The following is a 26385-nucleotide window of genomic DNA, read 5'->3' on the forward strand; positions in this document are numbered from 1 at the left end:
CTAAAGCCTCCCCCGGCAACTGGCATGTGCTCCCTCCAGCATGGAGGTCCCATTCAGTCATCATGACTAACAGCTTTTCTCTGTGGCTGCTATTCTAGCACTGGCAATGGGAAATAGTGACGGGTTAATCTGATTTACGAAAGTGCTAAAAGAGGGTTTTCTGTGACATGAGGCCAACTCACATGCCCAATCTGGTATTCAGATCGGTGCAGCATTCAACGTATGATGAAGGGGCTGTGTAACTGCTTCCGCCTCTTCCCAGCTTGCAAACCATCCTGCATTTATTTAGTAAGTCCTTGTTCTATTAATTATAGGAAGGCCTTTATCCTTACCAGATGCCAGGCCCTACCATCGGCTGTTTTAGAAGGGAACTATAAGAAGCTCCCTAGATCAAAGAGGTTTTGTCTGTGTGGGACAGGGGACATTGAAACCATGGAACATGCACTGATATATTGCCCATTCTACCACGAAGTTAGATCAAAGCTTATTTCCCCCCTACTTGGTAAATTCCCTGAAGAGTCAGTTGAGCTTTTGGCAAAGAAGCTCCTATTAGGAGAAGATCCTCAGCTTACGCTCCAAACTGCCAAGTTCTGCGCTGTTGCTATTAAAATATGCAGAATTTTATTAGAGAATGATGGTTGGAATATTTTATCAATTTTAAGGTGGTAATTTTAATCAGGGGTCATTTTTATTGATCTTACGGCTTTATTTGTACGGGCAGTCTGTGATTCTGTGGTGCAAAACTATTGAGTCTGGAAATTTTGATGTGTTGGCATTTGATTGGCCTGTTAACCGTATTAATAAATTTGATTTGATTCCTTGTTCTAAACTGGCCCGTTTCTTAATTAATCACCAGAGCTAACACAAAAAGGCATCTCACACAGTAAAGCCAATTTCTAACTGGCAAAGATCTCGAAGAAGGCTGGAGCACCAGCAAACTAGAAGAAAAAAGAGGAGAATAGAACCCAGCCTAGAAAACAGAAGTTGGGTACCCAAGGTTGGGTGGGATGAAAAAGATATAAATAATGAAAATATATAATTTATTAGAGTGCTATATCAAGATTGAAATTATTTAAAAACAGTTAAAATAGCACAATGGCATTTTCTAAGGTTGATGTCTGTCACCACAAGCCAAACGAGTATCGGCCTATATGGCTTTCCTCAGTGGTCTATTTCAGGGGTGGGGAACCTTTTTCCTGCCAAGGGCCATTTGTGCATTTATAACATTATTCGGGGGCCATAACCAGGTGTAGATCTCCCGGGGGGGGGGGAGACTACGGTTTCCAGGTCTCCAGCTACCACCTGGAGGTTGGCAACCCCAGGGGAGACCACGCAGAGAAGGCCTGGAGGGCGCCCCCGCTCCCTTGTCCTCCCCCCTCCCAGGCGGGAGAGCAGCCAGAGGTAGGCCTGAGCAAACGAGGCGCCAGGAGGCAGCCGATCCACAGGGAAGGAAGGGAGGAAGGAAAGAAAACAGAGTAAGAGGAAAAGGGAGGGAGGGGAAAAGAGAGAGAAAGGGAGAAAGAAATGGAGGGAGGGGGAGAAAGAAAGAAAAGGATGGAGGGAGACAGACAAAGAGACAGAAAAAGAGGGAGAGAGGGAGAGAAAGGAGAGTGACAGAAAAAGAAGAAAAGCCTTCCCCCACACACACACACCTGTGCACGCCAGCCCCACGCGACCAGGCCCTACCTCCACACCTCCCTCACACACACACCCGGCCCCGGAGCTCCCGAGGGCCGCAGAAAATGTCCTCGGGGGCCGCATACGGCCCCTGGGCCTGAGGTTCCCCATCCCTGGCCTATTTGAATCACATGTAAAACATGCACACATATTACAAATATATTTACATATACAGGCAATATAAAACAGACTAGGCATGTAACAGGTTGTATATATTACCAATTACACCAACATCTGGTAAGACTGTCTTAGGTTTTTATGCTGGGCTGTATATGTCTCCCACATAAGTTGTGTGCAAGTATCAACCGATTCAAACAAAGTCAAGCACCAGCACACTAACCAGCATGCCTCTCCTCCGGAAGCCCATCATGCACAGGCGACACTTGAACATGAAGCTCTCGTAGTCAGTCGACGCTATCCGCGGCTTGAAAGTTTTGGAACGGCTAATCCGGTCAGCTTTCTTCGCTTCCCTTTCTGGGTTGTGCATTCTTTGCATGTGCTCCCGGAGTTTGTCTTTCCTCTGCAAGGGAAATAACCAAAGGTCCTTTTGCAAAACGCTGTTGTCTTTCTAGTTACCCACAAGCACGAAAACGAAATGCCACGCAAAGCAATGTACAGAGTCAAAAATTAATACAGCTATGGGGGAGAAAAGGAGGAATTTGATTCTCTAGGTTTAATGAAGAAAATGTAACTTGTTCTTTTCTCAGCTGAGGTTGCTGGCTCACATATTCAAAGCTAATGAATTGTTTTACACTGCTCACAAATATTGAAGATAGGCTTGTTTACTGCTGGGATTCTTGTAGTCTTTTATGGCCAATTAAAACACGATGCAACATGCTCTTGAATTAGTTACATGGCTGTACATTAGGAAGCATAAATGAAAATTATTATTTGCTATTGTGCGCTTTCATAGTGCTTTCCAGGAGTTCATAAACAAAAAAGACAGTTCTTTGTCCCATGGGGCTTATTTAATTTTGCCAGCAAATGGTCACATTTCAGATTGCCATTCACCGCTCATAGGCTTGATCCCATACCATCAAAGACTACTCCATACCTATGAAATACCCATTCACCTGCTCACCTTTAGCAAGTAAGAATAATGCAAACAGGCATAAGAAATGCCCTACTGAGACAAAAGATCCATAAGGAGTGGCAATGGGGAAGGGCTGTAGCTCAGTGCTACAGCATCTGTTTTGTACGCGGGAGGTCCCAGGTTCAATCCCCAGTATCTCCAGTTTAAAGGATCAGGTAGGATTTGAAAGACCCTGCATGAGACCCTGGAGGACTAACTGCCAGTCAAAGTAGACAATACTGACCTTGGTAGACCAATGTTCAGATTCAGTATAAGTCAGCTTTGAATGTTTAACATCCATCCTGTCCAGCATCCTGTTTCCCACAGCGACCAACAGGATGCGGCTGGGAAACTCACAAGCAGGGTACGATGCAACATCCCTGCTCTTTCACCCCCAGGTACAGTGCCTCTGAAAATGGAGGTTTCATTTAAACATAATGGGTAATGGCTAGGGATGAGCCTATCCTCCACGTATGTGTTTAGTCCCAAGGAAGCTTTACAAATGGCGGCTCTTTTTGCCCGCCTTGGTCCTAAAACAACAAGCACAGGTGAAATGTGTATTGGCTAGTAACTTCTGTGGCGTTACTAGCAGGGCTGGACTAATCTCATAGCAGAAACTGGAATCATAGAAATATGGGGGAGATTGGACTTCTTTCTTGAAATTTGGGTCAGAGAAAGGTCAGAGGATCGCCTCTCTTGGTATACCCCCCGAAGACCATTACACTCTGTGGCCCCCGGCCCGAGGAGCGTGCAGCTGTCCTTGACTAGGGCCAGGGCCTTTTTGGCCCTGGCTCCGGCCTGGTGGAATGCTTTGCCTAGTGACATCAGGGCCCTGCGGGACCTGAAAGAGTTCCGCAGGGCCTGTAAGACGGAGCTATTCTGCCAGGCCTATAGCTGACAGCCACAGGTGAGATCAAGTGGGATCAGTGCTGGCCTCATTAATCCCCACCCACCCCTTTTTCTAGCCTACAATCAACTTATTGGGAGTGGATAGCCGGACCAGTTTTGAGTTGTTGTTCTGTGGTTGCCATAATTTGCGACAGTGGGCACTTATATATATGGCGACCATCTTTTTAAAATTAATGTAATGGTTTTATGGTTTCCTATGTTTTATTGTTATATTGTAAATTTTAATGTTGTAACCCACCCTGAGCCCAGCTTGGCTGGGGGAGGGCAGACTAGAAGTATGAAAGATAAATAATAAATCTATGAACCATGGTCTTGAAAGCATATTTCTCATGCGGCCACAAACTACAGAGAAGTTGCTAAAGCACAGCTTATCCCACACTGTTGCACACGTACACGTTGGGTGTTACATCTAGTCAGTCGGCATGACATGTGAGGGCTTAGAGGCAGATTTGCTTCCTTTTTCTGAGAAGTCTCTCATGGCCATAAGGCAGCCGGATGCAGCTCTCCGACTGCTTCCAAAGCTTGCCAGACCTGTTGGCTTTATTACCTTGAACTGTTTCCCACAGGTGGAGCACAGGAAGTCCTTGCGGTCCGAGTGTCGGAGCATGTGGAGACGCAGCTTATCGGGACGGCAGAAAGCCTTGTCACATTCCGTGCACTGGTAAATCTTTTCCGAATGGAAGCTGCGCACGTGCTTCTTTACCTGGCAATGGTGAGTGCAGGGGGGAAAGTCATAAATGCCTAGGAAGAGTCCTGCTGGGCCAGACTCATGGTCCATCTACGCCCGCATCCTGTCTCACACAATGACCTGCCAGTCACTCTGGAGGTCCAACAACAGAGCATAGAGGCCAAGGCCTTCCCTTGATGTTGCCTCCTGGCACTGGGATTCAGAGGTTGACTGCCTCTGAATGTGAGGGGCTGTGGCTCAGTGGTAGAGCAACTGCTTGGCATGCAGAAAGTCCCAGGTTCAATCCCTAGCATCTCCAGTTAAAGGGGCCAGGCAAGTAGGTGATGTGAAAGACCTCTGCCTGAGACCCTGGAGAGCTGCTGCAGGTCTGACTAGACAATACTGACCTTGATGGACCAAGGGTCTGATTCAGTATAAGGCAGCTTCATGTGTGCATGTGAGGTTCCCTTTAGTCAGCATGGCTAGTAGCCACTGATAGACCTATCCTCCACGAATCTGTTTAATCCCCTTCTAAAGCTGTCTATATAATTCCACATTTTAATAACTTGCTGTGTAAAAAAGTATTTCCTTTTGTTCATCCTGAATCTACTACCCACCAACTTCACTGGATGACCTCAACTTACAGTATTTTGGGAGAGGGAGAAAAAGATCAACATTTGGAGCCGGTGTAGCATAGCACCTAGAAGACTGGACAGTGACTTAAGCAGTCACTAGTTCAAATCTCATCCCAGCCACAAATTCACTAGACGTTCTCAGGCAAGCCGCAGCATTAGTCTCTCTATGAGGTTAATACTATTGGCCCAACTTACAGAGCTGATATAAGGATTGCCACCATAATATTTGTGAGGTGCTCCGAACACTAAAGGCACTATATATAAAGGCTTGGAAATGGAGCAGATGAAATAAGAGGTCATTTCATTTAGTAACACTACTGGGAAACTCTTGTTATTGTTGGAATCTCTCTCTTTGCACAGAATCCGTCTGCACTTAAAGGAAACCTTGAACCATTCAACATGATTCAATAAAATAGTTCTTTAGCAATGCTTTGGGATCTTACTCCACCCATCTGGGAGACAGAGCAGTGACGGTTGAAGAAGCCTCTATCCTGATAAAGGGAAATACAGTTATCTTTAAGGAGCAAAGAGGTAAGTGACTGCAGCATTTGAAACATTGATATGATCTGGGTGGGTGGGAACATAGCCACAACATAGATGAATCTTCACCCCTGCAGCATGAAGGCAATGTGACCTTGTTAAAGAATAGCTCTTGACACAGTCTCCAGTTTTGCGGCTAAGAAACTGTAAACAGCACAAGAAAAACAACTATATAAAGGAAACAGTATTACCACCCCATCATCTCAAAACTATCAGTGCAGAAGATCCTGGAAAAGGCTGACCAGCTGTTCAGAGTGCAGATGCTGCCCCAGAATCAACTTCATCTGGAGTCCAATGTCCCCACTGAATTTTAATCAGGATGCAATAAAAACTATTGGAAAGTTGGTGCTAGGTGATCCTCCATGGGAAGGGTGATCTGAAGGGTAGGTGCCACTACGGCGGAAAAAGCCCTGTCTCTGGTTGCCCCCCACCTCATATCTGCTGGCGAGGACCCAGAGCAGGGCTTAGGGAGAGGATCTGAACCGGTGGACTGGACAGTATGGGAGGAGGAGGTGGTTCTTCAAGTACCCTCGCCCCAAGCATTCAAGTTTAAAAGGTATGGCCCAGCTTTGAATTTGGCATGGAAACAGGCAACCAGTGCAGATCTTCCAGCACATGGGTGACACACTCCCTGTATCTCCCTGAGAAGGCTCCCTGAGAGCCAGCATGGTGTAGTGGTTAGGAGCGGTGGACTCCAATCTGGTGAACCGGGTTGGTTTCCCCACTCCTACACCTGAAACCTGCTGGGTGACCTTGGGCTAGTCACAGTTCTCTCTGAACTCTCTCAGCCCCATCTACCTCACAAGGTGTCTGCTATGGGGAGGGGAAGGGAAGGAGATTGTAAGCCGGTTTGATTCTCCTTAAAAGGTAGAGAAAGTCAGCATATAAAAACCTCCTCCTTCTTCTTTGCCACTGACCTTCACTTTGTTGCCAGATTTGGACCAATTCTGAGCAATATATTTAGGAGGACCACTGTGGATTACTCTCAAGGGGATTTTGCCGGAAGCACATGTGCCCCTCAGCTCTCTCCCCAGGTGAGGATCACATGCCATTTGCATACATGCTTCCTATACTCGGGAAGTTCTCATACTGCTAGGAGATGCCAGCTTTATAACAGAACCCAATCTTCCATTAAGGGTTAGAGTTATCACAGTCCCTAGTTACAGGGTCTGGGGAATGGTGTAGTTCCACTCCAAGAATAGAGAAATTGGCTATTACTGCTCCAAGATCCACCTTGCAATATAGGACTTACCTAAGCATGCGAAAAAGACAGCTGTTGAAATCTGCTTTAGTGGCTAAAAGCCTGTTTTTGATGTTTGGGAAAACAAATTACCCATCTCACTTTGATCAATGGGTTTTGGGACTGCTGACACTGGCATCAATGAACACGATACATTTTGTTAAAGAATATGCTTTTAGGGAGCTGTAATCAGATCGGGAGGCACTTATTAGTTCTGTGCTCCAGTGTAAGAGGACAGTGAATGATGGGGTGTTTGCTAGAAGGAAGGGTGGGAAACAGGCACAGAAGTTTGACATTATTCTTTCTGTAAAACACCTGCGGTGTCTAGCTATTAAACAAAATTTAAATAAATAATAAACTAAGTGGGTGCTCATTCCCTTTTATTTCTTGAGGGGGAAATTTGAGAGCTTCTCTTGATCTATTTTGGACTGCGCGGATCTGGGAGACAATGATTCATTTGTTAACACTCTGAATTCTGCTTCTGCTTGTTTGTCGAATAACGGTCTGGGCACCGGCCCACTTCCTGGGATACTGCCAGCATGGTGTAGTGGTTAATAGCGGAGGTTTGGAGCAGTGGAGACTGATCTGGAGAACAGAGTTTGATTCCCAGCTCCTCCACATGAGCGGTGGAGGCTAATCTGGTGAACTGGATTTGTTTCCCCACTCCTACACATGAAGCCAGCTGGGTGACCTTGGGCAAGTCACAGCTCTCTTCGAGCTCTCCCAGCCCCACCTACCTCACAGGGTATCTGTTGTGGGGAGGGGAAGGTGCTTGTAAGCCAGTTTGAGTCTCCCTTAAGTGGTAGAGAAAGTCTGCATATAAAAACCAACTCTTCTTCTTCTACTGTATTTCAAACTCCAGGCTGTTGGAGTATAGAGGACCTGCCAAGACTTGGTGCTCTGTCGTCCACTCCAGGGGACAGCATGGGGTGATGGATGGATAGCCAGGACATCTGCCTTCCCGATACGGGATAGCTCTTCTCATCTGGGCCTGTGCTATGCAAATGATCTGGGTCAGAGCAATAGCAGACATTCTGGATCCAGATCATGAGCATTTGGGGGTGGAGGGTCCTCCTCTGCTCTTCTTACCCGCCTACCCAGAAGCTACCAGGAGGGCCACCATCTCACCAAATTCTCCAGTAAAACCTGAAAATCTAGGTGCTGAAGATAAAAATGGCTCCCCCATGAAACCCTAAGCGTCTTTAGCACTAATGACACAGCGCAAGCATTTTGTAACTTTATCTTCAATGCAAGCACTTAAGAAGTTGAGAAGTAATAGCAGCTTCAAAGGCAGCTTAGATTCAGTTTTGCACACTGTGTTACATGAAATGGGAGAATGGGACAGTTACATATTTCAAGAGAGAAGTGGAAATAAGAAATGTTACTACTCAGATCAGATCATTGCTGCTTTGTATTATAATGACTAAACTGAGGCTGTCGTACTTTGGTCACATTATGAGAAGACAAGAATCACTGGAAAAGACAATCATGCTAGGAAAAGTTGAAGGTAGCAGGAAAAGAGGAAGACCCAACAAGAGATGGATTGACTCTATAAAGGAAGCCACGGCCCTCAATTTGCAAGATCCGAGCAAGGCTGTTAAGGATAGGATGTTTTGGAGGACATTGATATATTATATAGGGTTTCCATGACTCGGAAGCGACTTGACTGCACTTAACACACACACACACACACATTAAAATAAAACTGATACAGGTAAACTTCCGAGGGAGTTTTCATGCAGAAGGCTTAAAATTTAGGCCTGCTCTGTACATTTTTGGTTGTTGCAAAAGACAGTTTCCTGCAGCAAAGACGTAATATGTGGAGAACATGGAACGTGTGTACACTCATCTTTAAACACCACCATACACAAATCTAGAAAACCGGACTTTGGCTAGGTCTTGCAGGGTAGCTCCACAATTACAAGTATCTGGAACAAAGATCCAGGTGCACTAGTTCACATGTACACTGATGCACATGCATCTATATGTTATATATGCGTGCTACATGTTTGCTATATGAAACAGTGTGACATTTGTAGGGTTAGCTGTTTCCTGCAGCAGCTGTAATGTTCGGAGTACCTTTCATTAGTGCTTGGGGCTTCCATGGATTTAATTAGCTAAAGCTTTCCCTTGGCTAATACGTAGGGGGTCAATGTCAATTGGTGAGACAGAGTTAAAAACAGTTTCTTCCATTCTTTTTTTGAGGCTGAGTTGTCATTGTAAATGAGGAATAATTTTTTTTTAAATAAAGATGTTCTTTCTTTCCTGCAGTGAGTGACAGCTTTCAGTTTAATGAACGAAAACTCATAAAGCCACGAATACCTCTAAAAAGCACTTATATTTTGCTAATATTCAGATACATTCAATTAACTCATGACGCAGTTTAAAGGAAGCTGATTCTTCAATTAACATTCTTTAATTGGTTGCCAGCCCTTATTTTAATTAGTTAACCGAGCTGTCCAACCCTGGTACTCTTAACAAAATCTAACTCCCACACCGCACTTTGTAAATGACAACTCGCACATCTTTGCCTTCACGGAAATAATCTCAATGTAAAGGAAATGTCACATCTGAAGCTATTCCTCTGCTTATTTGGCAGCATGCTACCTTTGGACGCCTGACAGATTCCTAGTATGAGAAAACAAATGGTACAGGGAAGCTACTAAAGACAAAGAGACTCAGAAGTCAGTGCTCTTTGATCTACATTTTACTCACCTGGATAAAATCTGGAAAGCGCTTTTTACAGGAGGGACAAGTGAAATAGCCGTCGTTCACGTGGATTGCCACATGATCTTTCAGCAGATCCAAGCGGTCAAAGGATTCGGGGCAGAAAATGCAAGAGTAGGTTTTCTGGTCCAAGTGGAACTTCATGTGACTTTCCAGGGCGCTGCTGTTGAGGAAGCCTTTATTGCAGATGTCACAGGTCAGAGGGCAATTGCCTTCCCGCCCGTGGAACCCCAAGTGCTGATCTAGCTTGTCCTTATCACGGAAAGCCTTCCCACAATGCAGGCATTTGAAGGGTCGGAATGACTTTCGGATGAATAAGTGCTGGAGAGCTGCATTCTGAAAAGACATATTCAGTAAAGGGTATCTTTAAATTTACGATTTATTTTATTTATTAAAATATTTAAACCCTGCTTTTCCTCTTGGCTGAAGGCGTACTACCTAATATAGTAAGACGTTCATAACAGCCTTAAGTTAGGTATATGACTCTCTGCCACACACATGAGGAAAAATAATGTAACTGCCTTCCTCTCCCTGCAACAGACACCATGTGAGGTAGGTGGGGCTGAGAGAGCTCTAAGAGAGCTGTGTCTGGCCCAAGGTCACCCAGCAGGCTTCATGTGGAGTGGGGAAACCAACCAAGTTCACCAGATCAGAGTCCACTGCTCATGTGGAGGAGCAGGGAATCAAACCTGGTTCTCCAGATTAGAGTGCACTGCCCTTAACCACTACACCATGCTCGCTCCCTTGCCTAACTGCTTGGAGATGGGGGGTGGGGACAACTGATTTTGCAAAGTCACATGCGCTAACCAATAGACCCTCCACCACAGGAATAACACAATGAGGATTCCATTCCCTTTCAGAGGTACAATAAGTCCCAGATTCAGCCTGAAACAGGCCCCAAACCTGCACACCTGTTTTATTTTCTCCAGACTGGCCCCATAACAGCTAAAAACAGTTTCAAGAGAAGCAATATGCTATTAAAATCAACTTCGCCATCTTCAATTGTTACATGTGTCTTCACCCCTGACTTTCAATACAACCTACACTAAAATATTCAACAAATGCTTCCTCCATCCTTCCAGATTAATCCATTCCAGAAGAGTCATCTCTTAATCTCTGCTTTGGCTGCAGCAGCAACGGCTCACAGCTGGCTTTGCCGCATACTTGCCAAGTGTCCTGTGAGTTCCAGTAATTAAAGAGGAATTTTAATGTTGGTGGGTAGCCGGCATGGGAGCCATTTCTGTGTTTTTCTACATGAGATCTCCAATTATAAGACACCAGCCCAGCAGAAGATTGGAAAGGCAGCAGGGCTCTGTACACCCCTGCAGAGTGGCGGGGGGGAAACACTGAAGAAAATTTGCACTCTCAGAATGCCATCTCTCTTCTATTATTAACCATTGTCTGTTTTCCACTCTACTTCTCAGACATCAAATATTAATCCCGATCCATACCAACCCAAAAAAAAAACACCCCGATAACAAAACAAAATAAAATCCCAGGGCTAGACAGTGGGGACAACTGTATTTAACTGAGTTATTAGTATGCACCCCGCATCCCTATACATCAAGCAGTAGACAGCCTCCTTACGGAAGCACTTTTAGCTTTCTGAAACCAGCTTGTGATGGACAAAGGCTCAACACCATACTAATAGAAACTCTGGGACTGGATCACGGCAATTGAATGCTCAGAGCTGTTATGATGGGAGCTTTAGTCTCCCTTCTAGGAAACCCACCAGCCTTCTAAATGACGGTGAAATCTGCACAGAACAGCAAACGTAGCTGTGATGCTCCCCTTGATATTATTTTGGGTTTCTCTACTGCTGGCTATGGAGGCAAAAAAGTACCCTGCTTTGAATGTTTAGGAACTGAGATTGTGGCTGCTTGGAAGTGTTTACTGTGCCTTAAATATATGTAGAATGGGCCGAGGATCACAGAAGCATAGGGTTGCCAAGTGCCAGGTGGTGGCGGGCAAACCCCCCCAATCCACCTGGCTGCCCGCCAACCAGTTAAGGGTCGGCGGGCAACGTGTGCATGAGTGCCTGCCCATGGTGCCACGTTACTTCCGGCTTACACCTAGAAGCGCCGCATCGCAAGGGGCTGTTTACTGGGAGTTTGAGTGGTAAATGGCCCCTTGCAATGCGTTTTACACCTGGAAGTGCCGCATCGCAACCAGGCCCTTTTACCACTCACTCCCAGTTTGAGCGGTAAAAGGCCCATTGCGATGCGGCACTTCCGGGTGTAAACTGGAAGTGACGCGATGGTGCCAGTGCGGCTGCGCGCGATCTCGCCTCACCTCCACTCCAAAAGCCTCTCGCCGGAGGACAGGAGGGACCTGGTAAGCCTACAGACGCATCAGTTCAAATCCTAGGTCCACTAGAAGAAAGGGCTGTATCCCTGGAGAGATCAGTTTCCCTGGAGAAAATGGCTTCTTTGGAGGGTGGACTCTATGGTATTATACTTTTAAGCCCCCTGTTGATTTGCCATCTGCGCTACTCGAAGGCAGATTTCGGAAAATCCCTCTGTCTGACAGGCTTTGCCCTTGTGGCAACAATTGTACTGAAACGGTTGCTCATGTCTTATTTTATTGTAGTTTCTACACAGAATCTCGTAACGAACTTTTAAGGCCCCTGTTGGTTAATAGACAGAATGTCTCAGATTCTTTTAACGCTTTCTATTTATTGAACAATCGTTCTCCAAATATATTGGAGATGGTGGCACAGTTTTTAAAGTTTGTTTTAAAAGCCCGCCAAACAGTTAATTAGATGGAAGTATCAACAAACAGCGCTATTTGATGTAACTGTCTTTTAACTATTCTATAAAGGGCACCTAAAGTTTTTTAATTTTTACTTTATGCTGAATTACTAAAAGACAAGAGGCCAAGGATTTAGTGATATTTGGATCCTTATCCTGAAGAAGAAAGGAAAAGCTTTGATCAATGCTCATAAACACATCCTTCTGTATATCCATCCCTCTGTCTTCACTAAATAAAAGGCATTCAAGGACTAAGTGTGCAATCCTGAAGGGGGGGAGCGGAGCTGCACAGGAAACAGCGAGACCCCTACGCCAGCGTCTGTGCTACTTGCACCATGCAAACTGGCATGGACACCAGCATAGGGCCACTTACGCCGGTCCTCCTGGACACTGGCAGCAGAGTGTAGGGCGCCAGCACTGCCTCCCGCCAGCGTTGTCCTGGCCTATTTCTCATGCTGGCATCCTGGGAGGTGTTCCCAGGGCGTTCCTGGGGTGGAGCTTTCTTTAGGCAGCCCTTTCGGCGTGGGAATGCCCCTTCGCGCTGCAGCGGAACTACGCCAGCAAAATAGCTGGCATAGCCTCACTGAAGTCAACAGGTGAGTTTTCCTATTTTCCTATTTTCACAGTCTATTTATTTTATTTTCCGGCTGGGAAGCCTTATAGGAAGCAGTGCTGCTGTGCCACTCTCGGCCGCTGTGTTTCTACCCCACCCCCTTAGGAATGGGCTGCCAGTAAGCAAGGTTTCAAGCCAAGCATTTTCCCATGATGGAGGCTGCTGTTTTCAAATGGGTGTTCTCTATAGACACAAAGGTGATGCCTCAGCTCTTCGTAAACATTTCCTACTCTAATGGAGGAAGGCCAGAAAAGACTTTCTGCTTTGGGGAAGAGATTTTCGGGGGGGAAAGCAAGTGGGTGCCAGGAAACACACTGGTAGGCATCATGGTGCCCTGGACACCATGTTGAGGACCCCTGCCCTAACACAATCTCTGTGCATCCTTCCTTTCTTTTTTGGGATGACATCACTGCCCATATTGGCGGGGGGGGGGGATCAATGCATCCCACATGATAGCTTCATTTCCCAAAGCATACTTCAGTCCCCATGACGAGAATCCCTGCCCTTACAACAATGCTGTTCTGAGGAGCAGTGTAACGAAACCATAATGTTATGTAGTTTTTGCTTAAAATAAAATCAAGAAGAGCACCACATATCAGCATCTATGCCATCATCTCTCCCAAAGTTCTTTTTAAAATCCCATCTTCCCCCGCTGGGAATCACAGTTCTTCCTACTCCATTTATTTATCTGGACATTCAGCCACTTATTTTATTATTGCCCTAATTTATCAATCCTGTGCCTGTAACTTCTCAAAGTGCGTCGTAAGTCTTCTCTCATGTGTTCATCCTCATGATGGTTGGATAGGCCAGGCTAAGAAAGAGTAATGCTCAAGGGCATCTGGTGCATTTCACAGTTCAGCCGGAACAGCGGCCTCTTCTCTCACATCTAAGCCCAGCAGTCTACCCACTACCCTTGCAGACACTCACCATTGTCAGCCTGTTTAGACAGCATCTGTGATTCTTTGGGGAGTGCATGTACCATCATTTGGGAATGCACTGAGATAAAGGGGGAAGGGAGAAACCTTTAACAATAGCATGCAAGTGTAAGGCACCAGGGGTCTCCAACCAGGGATTCCAGCTGTGGGAAACGTGCTCCTTAGATCTAGAAGAGATGTAAGGTGGGACAGCCATGGAGGATCTCCCATTGTCTTTCTCTTTCTTCCAAATCAGCTGTTTGGGACTAATCTGACGAGAAGAAGCATTGTCAGAAGAGTTAGTTAACTCTCCCTCCAATGCCATCTCTCTTAATCTAATTGCCCATTCCTCCTGAAGCGGCAAATCATTCCACTGGGGAAAAATACAGCAGCCGTCTACTCTCCAAGGCCCTGTTGCGGTGCGAAGTCACCCAACTCTTCTTTGGGTTCGACAACACGATCCATTGCCTGCCAGCCAGCCTCCTGTGACTATCCACTTCCCTGCCCTTCCACCTGTTCTACCTTGTCCAGTTCAACATGACTGCTTTGACCTCCGAGACGCCTTCTCTGGTTTTGACATGTAGCATCATTGCACGGTTTGCAACCATCACCCCCATTCACCTCTGCCATATTCAGTCCACCACTGTGGCCAAGTTTAGTCTTGAAACACACAATCATATTGAGTAGGTTTCTAAGAGTTCCTTCTACACTGGAAATTCCCCCCTCCAAAAAAAGAACATTTTAAAAATTACTATTATCATTTATACCTCAAACCAAAAAGAAATAGAAAATATGCAGCATTGGTGGCAAGTCTACACATAAGCACCTATAAAGGGTTTCCAAATATCTAAAAATATGTCCATGCACAACTAGCATCTATACGGCATGCATTCCAATGCTGATAAGGTTGTAAGGTCCTCAACCCACTGAATTATGGGAGGTGGACATTTATCTGTCTAGTATTGTAATATAAGTATTTTAGAAACCGTAAGGGTACGCAGAGTCCATTTTCACGGACCATCAGTTAGCCTCCAGGAGACAGGCAAATAGAAGAAGAGTTGGTTTTTATATGCTAACTTTCTCTACCACTTTAGGGAGCATCAAACCGGCTTACAATCACCTTCCCTTCCCCTCCCCACAACAGACACCTTGTTAGGTAGGTGAGGCTGAGAGAGCTGTGACTAGCCCAAGGTCACCCAGCTGGCTTCATGTGTAGGAGTGGGGAAACAAATCCAGTGCACCAGATTAGCCTCCGTCGCTCATGTGGAGGAGTGGGGAATCAAACCCGGTTCTCCAGATCAGAGTCCAGATCAGAGTCCACCATCAGCATGGTGCTCTTAATCATTACACCAAGCTGGCTCTCCACGCTGGTTTAAAGTACCTAAGCATCTTCAAAAATCAATTAATATTCTAATAGAAAACTGATACGAGTAATTACTTCCCCTCACAAAGACTGAATAATTGGACATGCCCGAAGCGTATGTTTAACAGAACATGAACATGAGCTCCCGATCCTAGATCACAAACAGATTCTGAGCCTCTGCTCCGTTTCAAAGTTGTTTTGCCCTGTGACATGAGAAGCTGCTATTCAAGATGCTTTTGGGTACATAAACTGCACATTTGGCTCTTTGAATCCTAGCCACAATTCTTGATCAGTCAGACAGTGTGTTGCATTCAGAAGAGAGCAAAATACGGGATCGAGAGGTGCACGGACCGTGCCTAATGCCATACAGGAGACAATGCAAATCCTTATGGCAAAGCTTACATGACCCTGCAGGGTTGAAAAGTCAAACACACAAGCAGCAGTCCCAATCAAGATGCCTCCAAAGAAAGCCTTGCAGAATCTTCTCACACAAAAGGTAAAGGTAATCCCCTGTGCAAGCACCGGGTCATTTCTGACCCATGAGGTGACATCCCAACGTTTCCAAGTAAGACTTTGTTTTCTATTAGAATATTAATTGATTTTTGAAGATGCTTAGGTACTTTAAACCAGCGTGGAGAGCCAGCTTGGTGTAATGATTAAGAGCACCATGCTGATGGTGGACTCTGATCTGGACTCTGATCTGGAGAACCGGGTTTGATTCCCCACTCCTCCACATGAGCGACGGAGGCTAATCTGGTGCACTGGATTTGTTTCCCCACTCCTACACATGAAGCCAGCTGGGTGACCTTGGGCTAGTCACAGCTCTCTCAGCCTCACCTACCTAACAAGGTGTCTGTTGTGGGGAGGGGAAGGGAAGGTGATTGTAAGCCGGTTTGATGCTCCCTAAAGTGGTAGAGAAAGTTAGCATATAAAAACCAACTCTTCTTCTATTTGCCTGTGTCCTGGAGGCTAACTGATGGTCCGTGAAAATGGACTCTGCGTACCCTTACGGTTTCTAAAATACTTATATTACAATACTAGACAGATAAATGTCCACCTCCCATAATTCAGTGGGTTGAGGACCTTACAACCTTATCAGCATTGGAATGCATGCCGTATAGATGCTAGTTGTGCATGGACATATTTTGCCAGTGCCTTCCCCAGTCGTCTACACTTTACCCCTAGCAAGCTGGGTACTCATTTTACTGACCTCGGAAGGATGGAAGGCTGAGTCAACCTTGAGCCGTCTACCTGTAACTGACTTCCATTGGGATCGAACTCAGGTCGTGAGCAGAGCTTTTGACTGCTGTACTGCAGTTTATCACTCTGCGCCACGGGGCTCTCTTCTCATATAAGATCGATATAAAATATTACCCGATCTTGAATACCAGGTACTTCTCATCACATGTTCAATGTAACTGTAGTCCATTTCAAGCTGAAGACAAATATATTCTTTTTCAAGAAGCATTTAAAGTCAGTTCTCATCTCCTCCTATTCCCACCGTGTTCTGAAACCTTCCCATGTGAGAAAGTGGATGATTTTTTAAATAGATTTTCATATGTGAGAAGATTCTTGAAGAACAAATTATATCATTAAGGACTATTTGATATACATTGCTGCTTCTGCGTTGGGGAAGGTGAAAAATCCCTCATCCAGTAAGAGCCAGTGGGGACTGTGTCAAGTTTGACTCTTAGTATGCCATCACGTCTGTGGAATGACCTCTTTAATGGCCCTGAATTTATCCTAGTGTAATTAATTTAAACTTTGCTCAATCTCCCTCTTAAGGGCAACCACAGACTTCTTGAAAAAAATGTCTTCTAACACTGCAAATGAACAGAGGCCGCTGTTTCCTTTTGAAACTGAAATTGCGGGAAAGGGGGTGCATTAAAAAAAGATTTTAAGCTACATAAACTGGTCACGGAACTGAATGGGCTGCAGGATTCCTGGTCTGAATAATTCTCCTCTGAGGAGCACGCAGCTGCCAAAAAGCAAACGTTCAAAGTGTTTGTTCTTCAAATGCAGAGTACTCAACACAGGCTTTAATCTCACAAGGGAGGAGAGGAAGCTCGTTGCCCCGAGAAAGAATTTTGCCATTAAAGACAATCTTTGCAGTAGGAGAGAAGAAGAAAAAATGGGTACCAGCCGGGGTCATGGTACCTCCTTGGCAAGGACTCCAGCAGCAGATAGATCTGCGACACGCAAACACACAGAGATGGAGCCCTGAACAAGCCATTTATCCACACCGCCTCAATTAGCTGCCTGGGATTCTCCCGCCTGCCGGCCTGGATGGACAAGGTTTCCAGGAAAGCCTCATCAAGCACCATGACTCAAATCAATTCTGTTTGGAGCGCGGTCCCCCTGCCAGCGCCTCAAGAGGCACCACACTATTTGTGAGAAGCCTGACTGTCTTTTTACAGCCCCGGGATGCACTCAGCCCGAAATGCCATGCCAACCATGTCGACTGACAACGATTGAAGGGAAAAAGGCCAGCAGTAACTAGCAGGCAAAATCAAGAGTCCGCAAAGAGGTGACACATGCTTTGTGTGAAGTCCTGTCTTTTTTTTTTTTTTTTTTGCAAGCAACGAGATGTCCTGAGCCTGAAATGTCACGTAGGAAGTTTTTAAAGCTGACACCAATGGAAGGGAAAAGGTCAACAGTAACTAACAGGTAAATCAAGCTGGAAAAAGGCAAGCGAGGAAGCATCGGTGGAGGGCTGTGGGTATTATGCACTGAGGCAATCCTTTGCCAATTTGGAACCAGGGACATTCAGATTCTATGCCCATGCAAATTTTGAACATTTTATTTTACCAAAGTTAGTCTGTGTGAACGATGTCAGATTCTTGTATGAACAGGGAATTGCTTGACACAGTGAAAGAAGGTCTGCCTGGGTTATTAACTTTTTAACCTGCCTTTAGACAGCAGCCCAACAATCAGATATTAACAAGGGGGGGATTTGTTTTAGGGAACGGGGATGGAAAGAGTTTTGCCTGCTTAATTTCTGCAAGAGAGGCCACTGGCTGTGGCTCATTGGTGGAGCATCTGCTTGGCATGCAGAAGGTCCCAGGTCCCTGGCATCTTCAGTTACAGAGACTAGGCAAGTAGGTGATGCTGGTCTGAGTAGAAAATACTGACTTTGATAGACCAATAGTCTGGTTCAGTACAAGGCAGCTTCATGTGTTCATGTGTTCAACAGGGCTAGTAAAAGTGGTGACTGTGCTGATAACCCAGAGACAAATGGAATGCACACAGCCCCAACCCGCTGCCGTGTTCTCCACTTACCCGGATACGCTTTGCTCGCCGCATGTCGTCTTCGGTAATGGTGCTCTGGGTAGGCACCACAGCAGGTTCATGCGGCTGGAGCTGCAACGGATGGCTCTCGGGCTGTGGGTCCAACGCTGACGGGGCCTCCGGAGGGGCGGGCGTCTGCTCTGGTTGGTCAAGGCCATTCAGTGCAGTTTGTCCAGTCTCCTCAAACTGCCCCTTACTGGAGAAATGCAGCAAATCCTGAAAATCCCGTCAGAGAGGCACAGGTTATCTCCCCCACTTATTGTATTACTACCACAGGTTGGCAAGTGAAGGCTGCGTTGCTAAGTTTTTAAATTATTGTGCTTGTTACATTGGCTTGAGAGTACCCTTACCAGGGGAAGGGAGAGATTTCACAAGACTTTCCCTCCTTGTCCCACTGAGATCCTGCCCTGCTCTTTATACATTTGTAGTTCACACACAGCAAAAAGGCAATACACACATGACTTGAGAGACAGTGTGTAGTGGTTAAGAGTGGAAGACTCTAATCTGGAGAACCGGGTTCGATTCCCCACTCCTTCACATGGAGCCTGCTGGGTGGCCTTGGGCCAGTCACTGTTCTCTCCAAAACTCTCTCAGGCCCCACCTACCTCACAAGGTGTCTGTTGTGGGTGGTGGGGGGAGGTGATTGTAATTGTAAGCAGCTTTGAGACTCCTTTCGGCAGAGAAAAGCAGGGTATAAAAAACCGCTTGTTCTCAAGAAGACCCATTGGTGGGAGGAGAGAGAAGGGGAGAAGGACATCAGCCCTTTCTTGAAGCTGCTTTTCAACAGTGGAGATCTTTAGAGGTGGGCAGCTACACCAAAGGCAAGCTGCCAAGCGCCATTTTCATTAGGAATGGGTTGGTGGGGCAGGGCAAGGGGCTGAAGGAAGCCAGTGTGGTGTAGTGGTTAAGAGCGGTGGTTTGGAGCAGTGGACTCTGATCTGGAAAACTGGGTTTGATTCCCCACTCCTCCACATGAGCGGCGGAGGCTAATCTGGTGAACCGGATTTGTTTCCCCACTCCTACACATGAAGCCAGCTGGGTGACCTTGGGCTAGTCACAGCTCTCTCAGCCTCACCTACCTTACAGGGTATCTGTTGGGGGGAGGGGAAGGTGACTGTAAGCCGGTTTGATTCTTCCTTAAGTGGTAGAGAATGTCGGCATATAAAAACCAACTCTTCTTCTTCTTCATCTCCTGGTGTGTTTCAGGATGCTGCCAACTGTGCTCAACAGGTTCACCCTTAGAGGTCCAACAATTTGTTTACTTCATTTATACCCCACCTGTCTCCCCAACAGGGACCCAAAGTAGCTTATATCACAGCAGCTCTCATCCATTTTATCCTCACAATAACTCTGTAGGTTAGGCTGAGAGTTGCGACCCAAGGTCACCCAGCAAGCTTCCATGGTGGAGTGGAGATTCAGGCCTGGGTCTGCAAGATCCTAGTCCAACACTCTAACCACTAATACCACACTATCACTCCTTCTCAGTGGGGTAGGAAGTGTATGGTTGCTTCACCTTCCACCTTTGCCAGTAAAGCACACGTTTGCACAAAACGCTTCTCAGGACCGAATCCAGACGTGGGAGGCAAACAGCAATGGCTCATGCAACAAAGTGTGACTTTTACACCCTCCTCTGCTAATCACCAGCAGCAGACCATGTGAAAAATTGCTGGTGTGCACTCGTCATCCTTGAAATATTCTTTGAAAGCACCTTAAGGGAAATGCAGGAAATTGCTGCAATGTGTGGATATAACCCTCATTCATGCTTGCTTTGACCTTAATGACAACCCTAAAGTCATGAACGAAAGCTCCAAAACATACAGGGTATGGTATGTGATTTTCTTTCTTCTGGGTGGGCTGTTGCTGTTAGCAGTCATGTGTGTGCTGTTAGCAGTCATGTGGGGTGGGAGGGGGCTTGTGCTGGGTGCATAAAAGAAGGCTGGCCCAGCTCTGGCTCAGTCAGGTTTGGAAGCATCCCCAATTTCAGCCCTGGGAGGCCAGCTGAGAGACTGTGCAGCTCTCGCTTGGTGTAACAGAGCTTGTCTCTTTAGGGTCAGCTCAAGGATTCCTCTCCCCAACACTGGGAAACTTCTTTTAGGGCTCGCTCAGGGGCTGCACACAGTGCAAGTGCCTCAGGGCACATAAAAAAGGACAGAACTGGGAAATTATTGAGAAGGGCACTGCAAGTTGATGAAAGGAAGCTGTGGGGCACTTTTTTCAGGGAAAGCAAAACCAAAACAGATTCAATGGTCTGGTTCAGACATAATGACAAACAGCATTCTATTGCTACATCAACAAACGCAGGGAGTTCTCAGACTGATGCTTTCCACCACTCGTACACATGCTCGATAAACACTTTTGCAGCAAGCCATATTTTCTTGTTATGTCCACAACTGTGGTTTCTTATCTTCCTGCAAAACTAATACTCGACTGTGGCTTGGATTTGGAGACAAGAGACAAGAGAACAAACCATAGTTTGTTGTTTGGGTACAATGGCAAACTATGGTTTGCTGTGAAAACAGAGATTTTTAACTACCAAGTGCTAGGAGAGAATTAGGTAGGAGCCCAAGGCTTTTTCATTAATGACAAACTTTGCCATGGCATCTGAACCATGCCAGGGATTTCTAGACACCTGCTAGGGGTCTGAAGCCTGTCAGCTCTCATTCCAGGTACCTGGCCTTCTATTATAAAGTTAGTTCGGCATCAACTTTACACAGATGGGAATGATGAGGGACATAATTAGGGGAAATCATCCTCCATTTTCAGGGAATGATGAGGGATGCAATTAGGGAAAGTCATCCTCCATTTTCAATGGAAGCTACTCTGTTCTCCTTCAGCTACTCCCACCAAGTATACCTGTGTCCCTTCTGCACATTTCCCCCCGTTTTCACTGGTTACTTCCAAGCGCATGAATTTGGGAGGGCGACCTGGTCGCCTGCCTGGTCCAAACCTTCGCTTTCCTCGTCCTCGACCTCTGCCTCGTGCTCTGGAAAAAAAATGCACAAAACGGTTGGTTAGAGAAAAAAAGATTTATAATTCTCTCAGCCTTTTCTCTTTTTTAAATTTTATTTTTACACAAAACATGCCTTTCGGGGGTGGTGGGGGGGTTCTATTTGTTATGGCTTTGCCAAGACTTTTTAAAAACAAAATTTATAAAGACATACTATCAGAGGAATGCAAATTATATATAATTTTCTCTCAGTCTTTTCAAACACTCAACCAGAGGCCTAAGCTATAAAAACCTGAAAACAGCTGGGCAGAAAAGAATAGAACTCTAACAGCAATCACTTAAATATATTTTTGTGGTAATACGAATATGGGAAACGGCTGCATGGAGGGTATGCCTAGTCCAGCATTGGGTTTCCAACAAAGACCAGAAACACGCATACATTATTCTCAAATGCTGGGCCAGAAAGCATCTGCTCTACTCTGTTGTTTGTCCCCAGCACCTGGTATTCAGAGGCACACTGCCTCTGAAACATTGTCCTGGTTGCTGACATGGTGGTAAACATGTCCAGGCAGATGGCAGGAATGCCCGCCCCCATCACAAACACATACCACACTGCTCACCTGCCAAGCAGTCCCAATCCCAGTGTTCTCCCTCTCCATCTGATGAGGCAATAAGTCTCTCCTAAGTCTTATTTGCTAGGATTTCTTGTCAAAAGGAGATGGGCATCTACCTCTGCCACACAATTGCTCCAATGTAGAAGGAAGCTGAATTGCACCGGCTTCTGAGCCCATCCTGGACCTCAAACAAGAGGAAGAGGCCAGTCGGGGGGGTGGGGGGACGGAATCACAGTGCCTTTATTTGCTAGCCGTTGACTGCCCAACAGTGAAAGGCAGATAAGACAGAAGAGCACCACTGTCAAGACAGACAAGCCTAAAGCACAGAGGCACCCATCTAGCCAAATACTGGGGCCAGCCAATGAACACATGAACACACATGAACACATGGAGCTGCCTTATACTGAATCAGACCCTTGGTCCATCAAAGTCAGTATCGTCTACTAAGACCAGCAGTGGCTCTCTGGGGTCTCAGGCTGAGGTCTTTCACATCACATAGTCCCTTGAACTGGAGAGGCCGGGGATAGAACCTGGGACCTTCTGCATGCCAAGCAGATGCTCTGCCACTGAGCCACAGCCCCACCCAACAGGAAATTGCACCAAACAAGAAACTGGCTCTAAAGGCTCTTGGCTGACTGCAGTTACCCTAGCCCCTTTAATGTTTAGAATATAGCAGTGCAGTCCCCTCTCCCAGGAGGCATTGGAGCAGTCCGCTCCATGCTTGCAGAAGACAGCATGCGTTTTTGGAAAGCTCAACTTTCGTGCGCTGATAAATACCTGCTGAAGAAGTCCAGCTTTTCATCATGGGAGTTGAGGTGCTGCTGGAGCTGTTCGGAGCTCATGAACCGTCGGTTGCACTCATAGCATGGCCAGTTCTTCTCTTGTTCTCGGAGAACTGCATTTTCAGGTTAGACCAACCGATAACAGAACTTCAGATACCACCAAATACGCTTTCCAGGTTTCTGCTGAACACTTTCCCCCCATACTTTCAGCAGGCTATATTTCTGAAGTGCAGATTGGGGCGACTAAGGAATATACTCTACAAATCTTTTGCTTACTGGCTACATTTTGCACCTGTGACATGAGTCGGTTGTGGAAGGGCAAAGACGAAGGAAAACATTCAGAGAAAAAGGCACGTAAAAAGTTGTAATATATCTACACACTTTCTGATTCCTCCCCTTAGCCAACCTTCTTGGAATATTGGCCTCTGGACAGAGCTTTGCTAGTTAAGAACTGTGACTGCTCTAATTCAAATTCTGCATTTCTTTTGCATAAGCTCACTTAATCTGCATGTTTTCCTCTGCATCCGATATTCTGGTATTTGTACAACACAGCATTTTTGGCAAGGTGTAAATGAACGGATTGCTGAGAGGCAGAAGGAAACATATAGACAGGGAACAGAAATGGAAGCTAAGAGAAGAAGAATGCATCCAAGGTATTTATCCCTGATTGCTGCAGCTTTGTTAGATATGGGATGCAGCCCTCCAAAGTCTCATTGAAATACTTGGAATTGCATGAAGGATATGTGCCAGAGACTGCACCTGGGACCAGCACATTTTCAGACACAATTGTCATGAGGACTGGATAGAAGACTAGACACCTACATGGTTTTTTTAACAAGCAAGTCACACAAATTCTTTGCCACAGTGAACCACAGAAGATAAATGGGCCAAGCGATGCTGGGGGTCAAGAGCGAGAGGCAGAGAGGGACTTAAGATTCACCCCACCCACCCAAGAGCCATCCCGGGTCCCCCACTAGTCAGAACAGAAACCAGTCAAAATCTATATATTGCAACAGACAAAGGGGGGGTGTATTCTTAGTTTTGGTAAGTTTCAATCTGACAATGGCTGTACACTTATAGTATGGGGACAAAGGAGAAGTATCTTTATCACTTTTATTTAATAATTGTGTGTGTGTGTGTGTGTGTGTGTGTGTGTGTGTGTGTGTTTAAAGTGCTACCAAGTCACGGCCCCAGCAAGGGAGAAGCAGAGGTGGTTTGCCACTGCCTTCCTCTGCAGAGTCTTCCTTGGTGGGCTCCCCTCCAAGTACTGACTCTGCTCAGCTTCTGAGATCTGGCTATACCATGCTGCCTTCTCTCCCTAATAGTTAGATATACATCCCACCACTCTTCCGCCATGGAACTCAAGATGACTTCTGTGGGACACCCAGGAGGCCTCCTGTCCAAGCACTGACCCATCTTAGCTTCAGAAAGACCAAGCCTGTTCTCCACAAGCCCTGGTAAAGGATACCACCCCCACCCATCCACAATGCTTGGGTCCTGGTACCATGTTCCTTTCAATCATACCCCAGGACCACATTAAGGGCAGGTCCCATTTGCTGGCAGTAGTTACTACCAGGTGCATCAAGAAAAGGCAAGATGGGCTAATGGAAAGAGCTAATTTTGCATTCATGTTTTTAGCAACAAAGAGAGAGTGTGACAACGCACCCCTAACAAAGATAAAATCCCTATCTGTGTTCAGCCGGAACCAGGCATGCAAAATTATGTCTGCTTTTACCAGTTAGAAGGGAAAAAAAACTCTTTAAAAATTCTTTGGAAAAATAAAAGGGAAATACCTTTCCTTTCCTCCTCAGATATATCATGGATCTTCTGATTTACATACGCGGCGTATGAAGCGGCATACCACACCTGCAGCGGATACGCACAGAATTTTAAAAGGAAATTTGTCAGAGACTCCAAAAAGCGAATGAGGTTACAATTTACCTATCACATGTGTATCCCGCCTTTCTTCCAAGGAGTTCTGGGCAGTATGCATGCACGTTATCCCATTTGACCCCCGCAAGAAAACTGCGCAGTAGGTCAGGTTCAAAGAGAGAGATTGGCTAAAAATCACCAGGAAGAGCTCCACAGAGATTCCAAGCCAAATCTCTCTAGTCCAGGAGACCAGAGCCCCACACTGGCTCCCTTCACAGCCAGTAATTACTAGCATTTTATCATATATTTCTAGGGTTGCCAGGTCCCTCTTTGCCACAGGTGGGAGGTTTTTGGGGTAGAGCCTGAGGAGGGTGGGGTTTGGGGAGGGAAGGGACTTCAATGCCATAGAGTCACAATTGCCAAAGCGGCCATTTTCTCCAGATGAACTGATCTCTATCGGCTGGAGATCAGTTGTAATAGCGGGAGATCTCCAGCTGGTATCTGGAGGTGGATACCCTATATATTTCACACATGGCCAACACTGACATGAAAGGAAAGGAGATGAATTTCAGTACACATGTCTTTACAAGCCACAAGAACAAACTACTGTATAAGCGCCAGGAGGCCTTTTAAGAGCATGGCACCAGCAATATTCTTAAGAGGCTACTCCTGTGGGGATTCCTTTCTCTAATTTCACCCGCTGCAACGGCAGATTCTCAGAGAGGAAGCCTGGACCAGTGGCTTGACTGGCATCTCGGATTCTCCGTGCGTGCATTGCCTCACTAAAGAAATAAAGCATTTTCCACAATGCCACGTGCATTACAGCACAGCGGAATGTGCCGCTCACTTGGGTCCAGGATTTAAACCTTTCACAAAGCCTCAAACAATTCAGAACAAACAAAGAGGGGCTGCTGCAAGGGAGGGAAATCCCATTCCTCTCCCTGCCACCTCTGCCTTGGCCCGGCATCCTCCCCACCACTTCACACACACACACACACACACACTTCCTTCTCTTCTCCCCCACCCACCCCACAGCTGCTTGGACCACCTGCCTCCCTGTCCACTCGGTCTTCCTTGCCTGCCCACTGAGTCCTTCCTCCCCACTCTTGATTTGTCTGCTTGCCTCTCCATTCCCTCCAGTATGGCAAAGGAGGAGAGAAGCAGGCACTTGGGGGGGGGGGGGGGAAGCAAGTCGAAGCCAGATCTAGCTTCTCCTTCTCGACTATGTGGGGTGACCACTGACCCGTTTTCATGCAGCCATTGGAGTAACTACGGCAACCCAATAGGCTGCCTGGATGCTGTGGTTGTTTTTTCCATGATGTCTCTGCATTCTTTTGGGATTTAAAAAATCTACGAGGGGCCCCCATCCTTGGCTATAAGTAGCATTGCCAACCTCCAGGTAGTACCTGGAGATCTTACAATTGATGACCAAGAACAGTTCCCCTGGAGACAATGGCTGCTTTGGAGGGTAGTCCCTATGGCATTATACTCTGCTGAGCTCTCCTCCCCAAACCCCACCCCCCAGATCTCTAGGAATTTCCCAACCCAGAGCTCACAACCCCAGCTATAAGAGAGCAACTACTGCAACAATAATATTAACAGCATCAATTACGCTGAGCTTTAAGAGAGCAACAAGAGCTTCACACACAGGGCCAGACCACTGGCACGGCTGACAGTATTTATGTGTGTGTGGGGGGGAGGTGTGGGGCGAGTTCCAGAAAAAAGTGGCTGACAGTAGAAGGTCAGATTGCCAGCCTCCAGGTCTGTCATCCGGA

At 46.3% G+C, this 26385-nt stretch overlaps 1 protein-coding gene across 1 annotated transcript in view; it reads right to left on the reverse strand.

Moving 5' to 3' along the window:
- Positions 1–26385, reverse strand: part of PRDM10 (PR/SET domain 10) — a 96554-nt gene that overhangs the window by 14848 nt on the left and 55321 nt on the right. Inside the window, exons 8-14 of the mRNA XM_056860254.1 lie at positions 24532–24604; positions 22734–22851; positions 21249–21378; positions 18387–18611; positions 9456–9803; positions 4206–4361; positions 2018–2197 (exon numbers count right to left, since the gene is read on the reverse strand). Coding sequence (XP_056716232.1) covers positions 2018–2197; positions 4206–4361; positions 9456–9803; positions 18387–18611; positions 21249–21378; positions 22734–22851; positions 24532–24604 — 1230 coding nt within the window. The remainder of the gene's footprint in view (positions 1–2017; positions 2198–4205; positions 4362–9455; positions 9804–18386; positions 18612–21248; positions 21379–22733; positions 22852–24531; positions 24605–26385) is intronic.

Source organism: Euleptes europaea, chromosome 14 (assembly GCF_029931775.1).
Source record: "Euleptes europaea isolate rEulEur1 chromosome 14, rEulEur1.hap1, whole genome shotgun sequence".
Lineage (NCBI taxonomy): Eukaryota > Metazoa > Chordata > Lepidosauria > Squamata > Sphaerodactylidae > Euleptes > Euleptes europaea.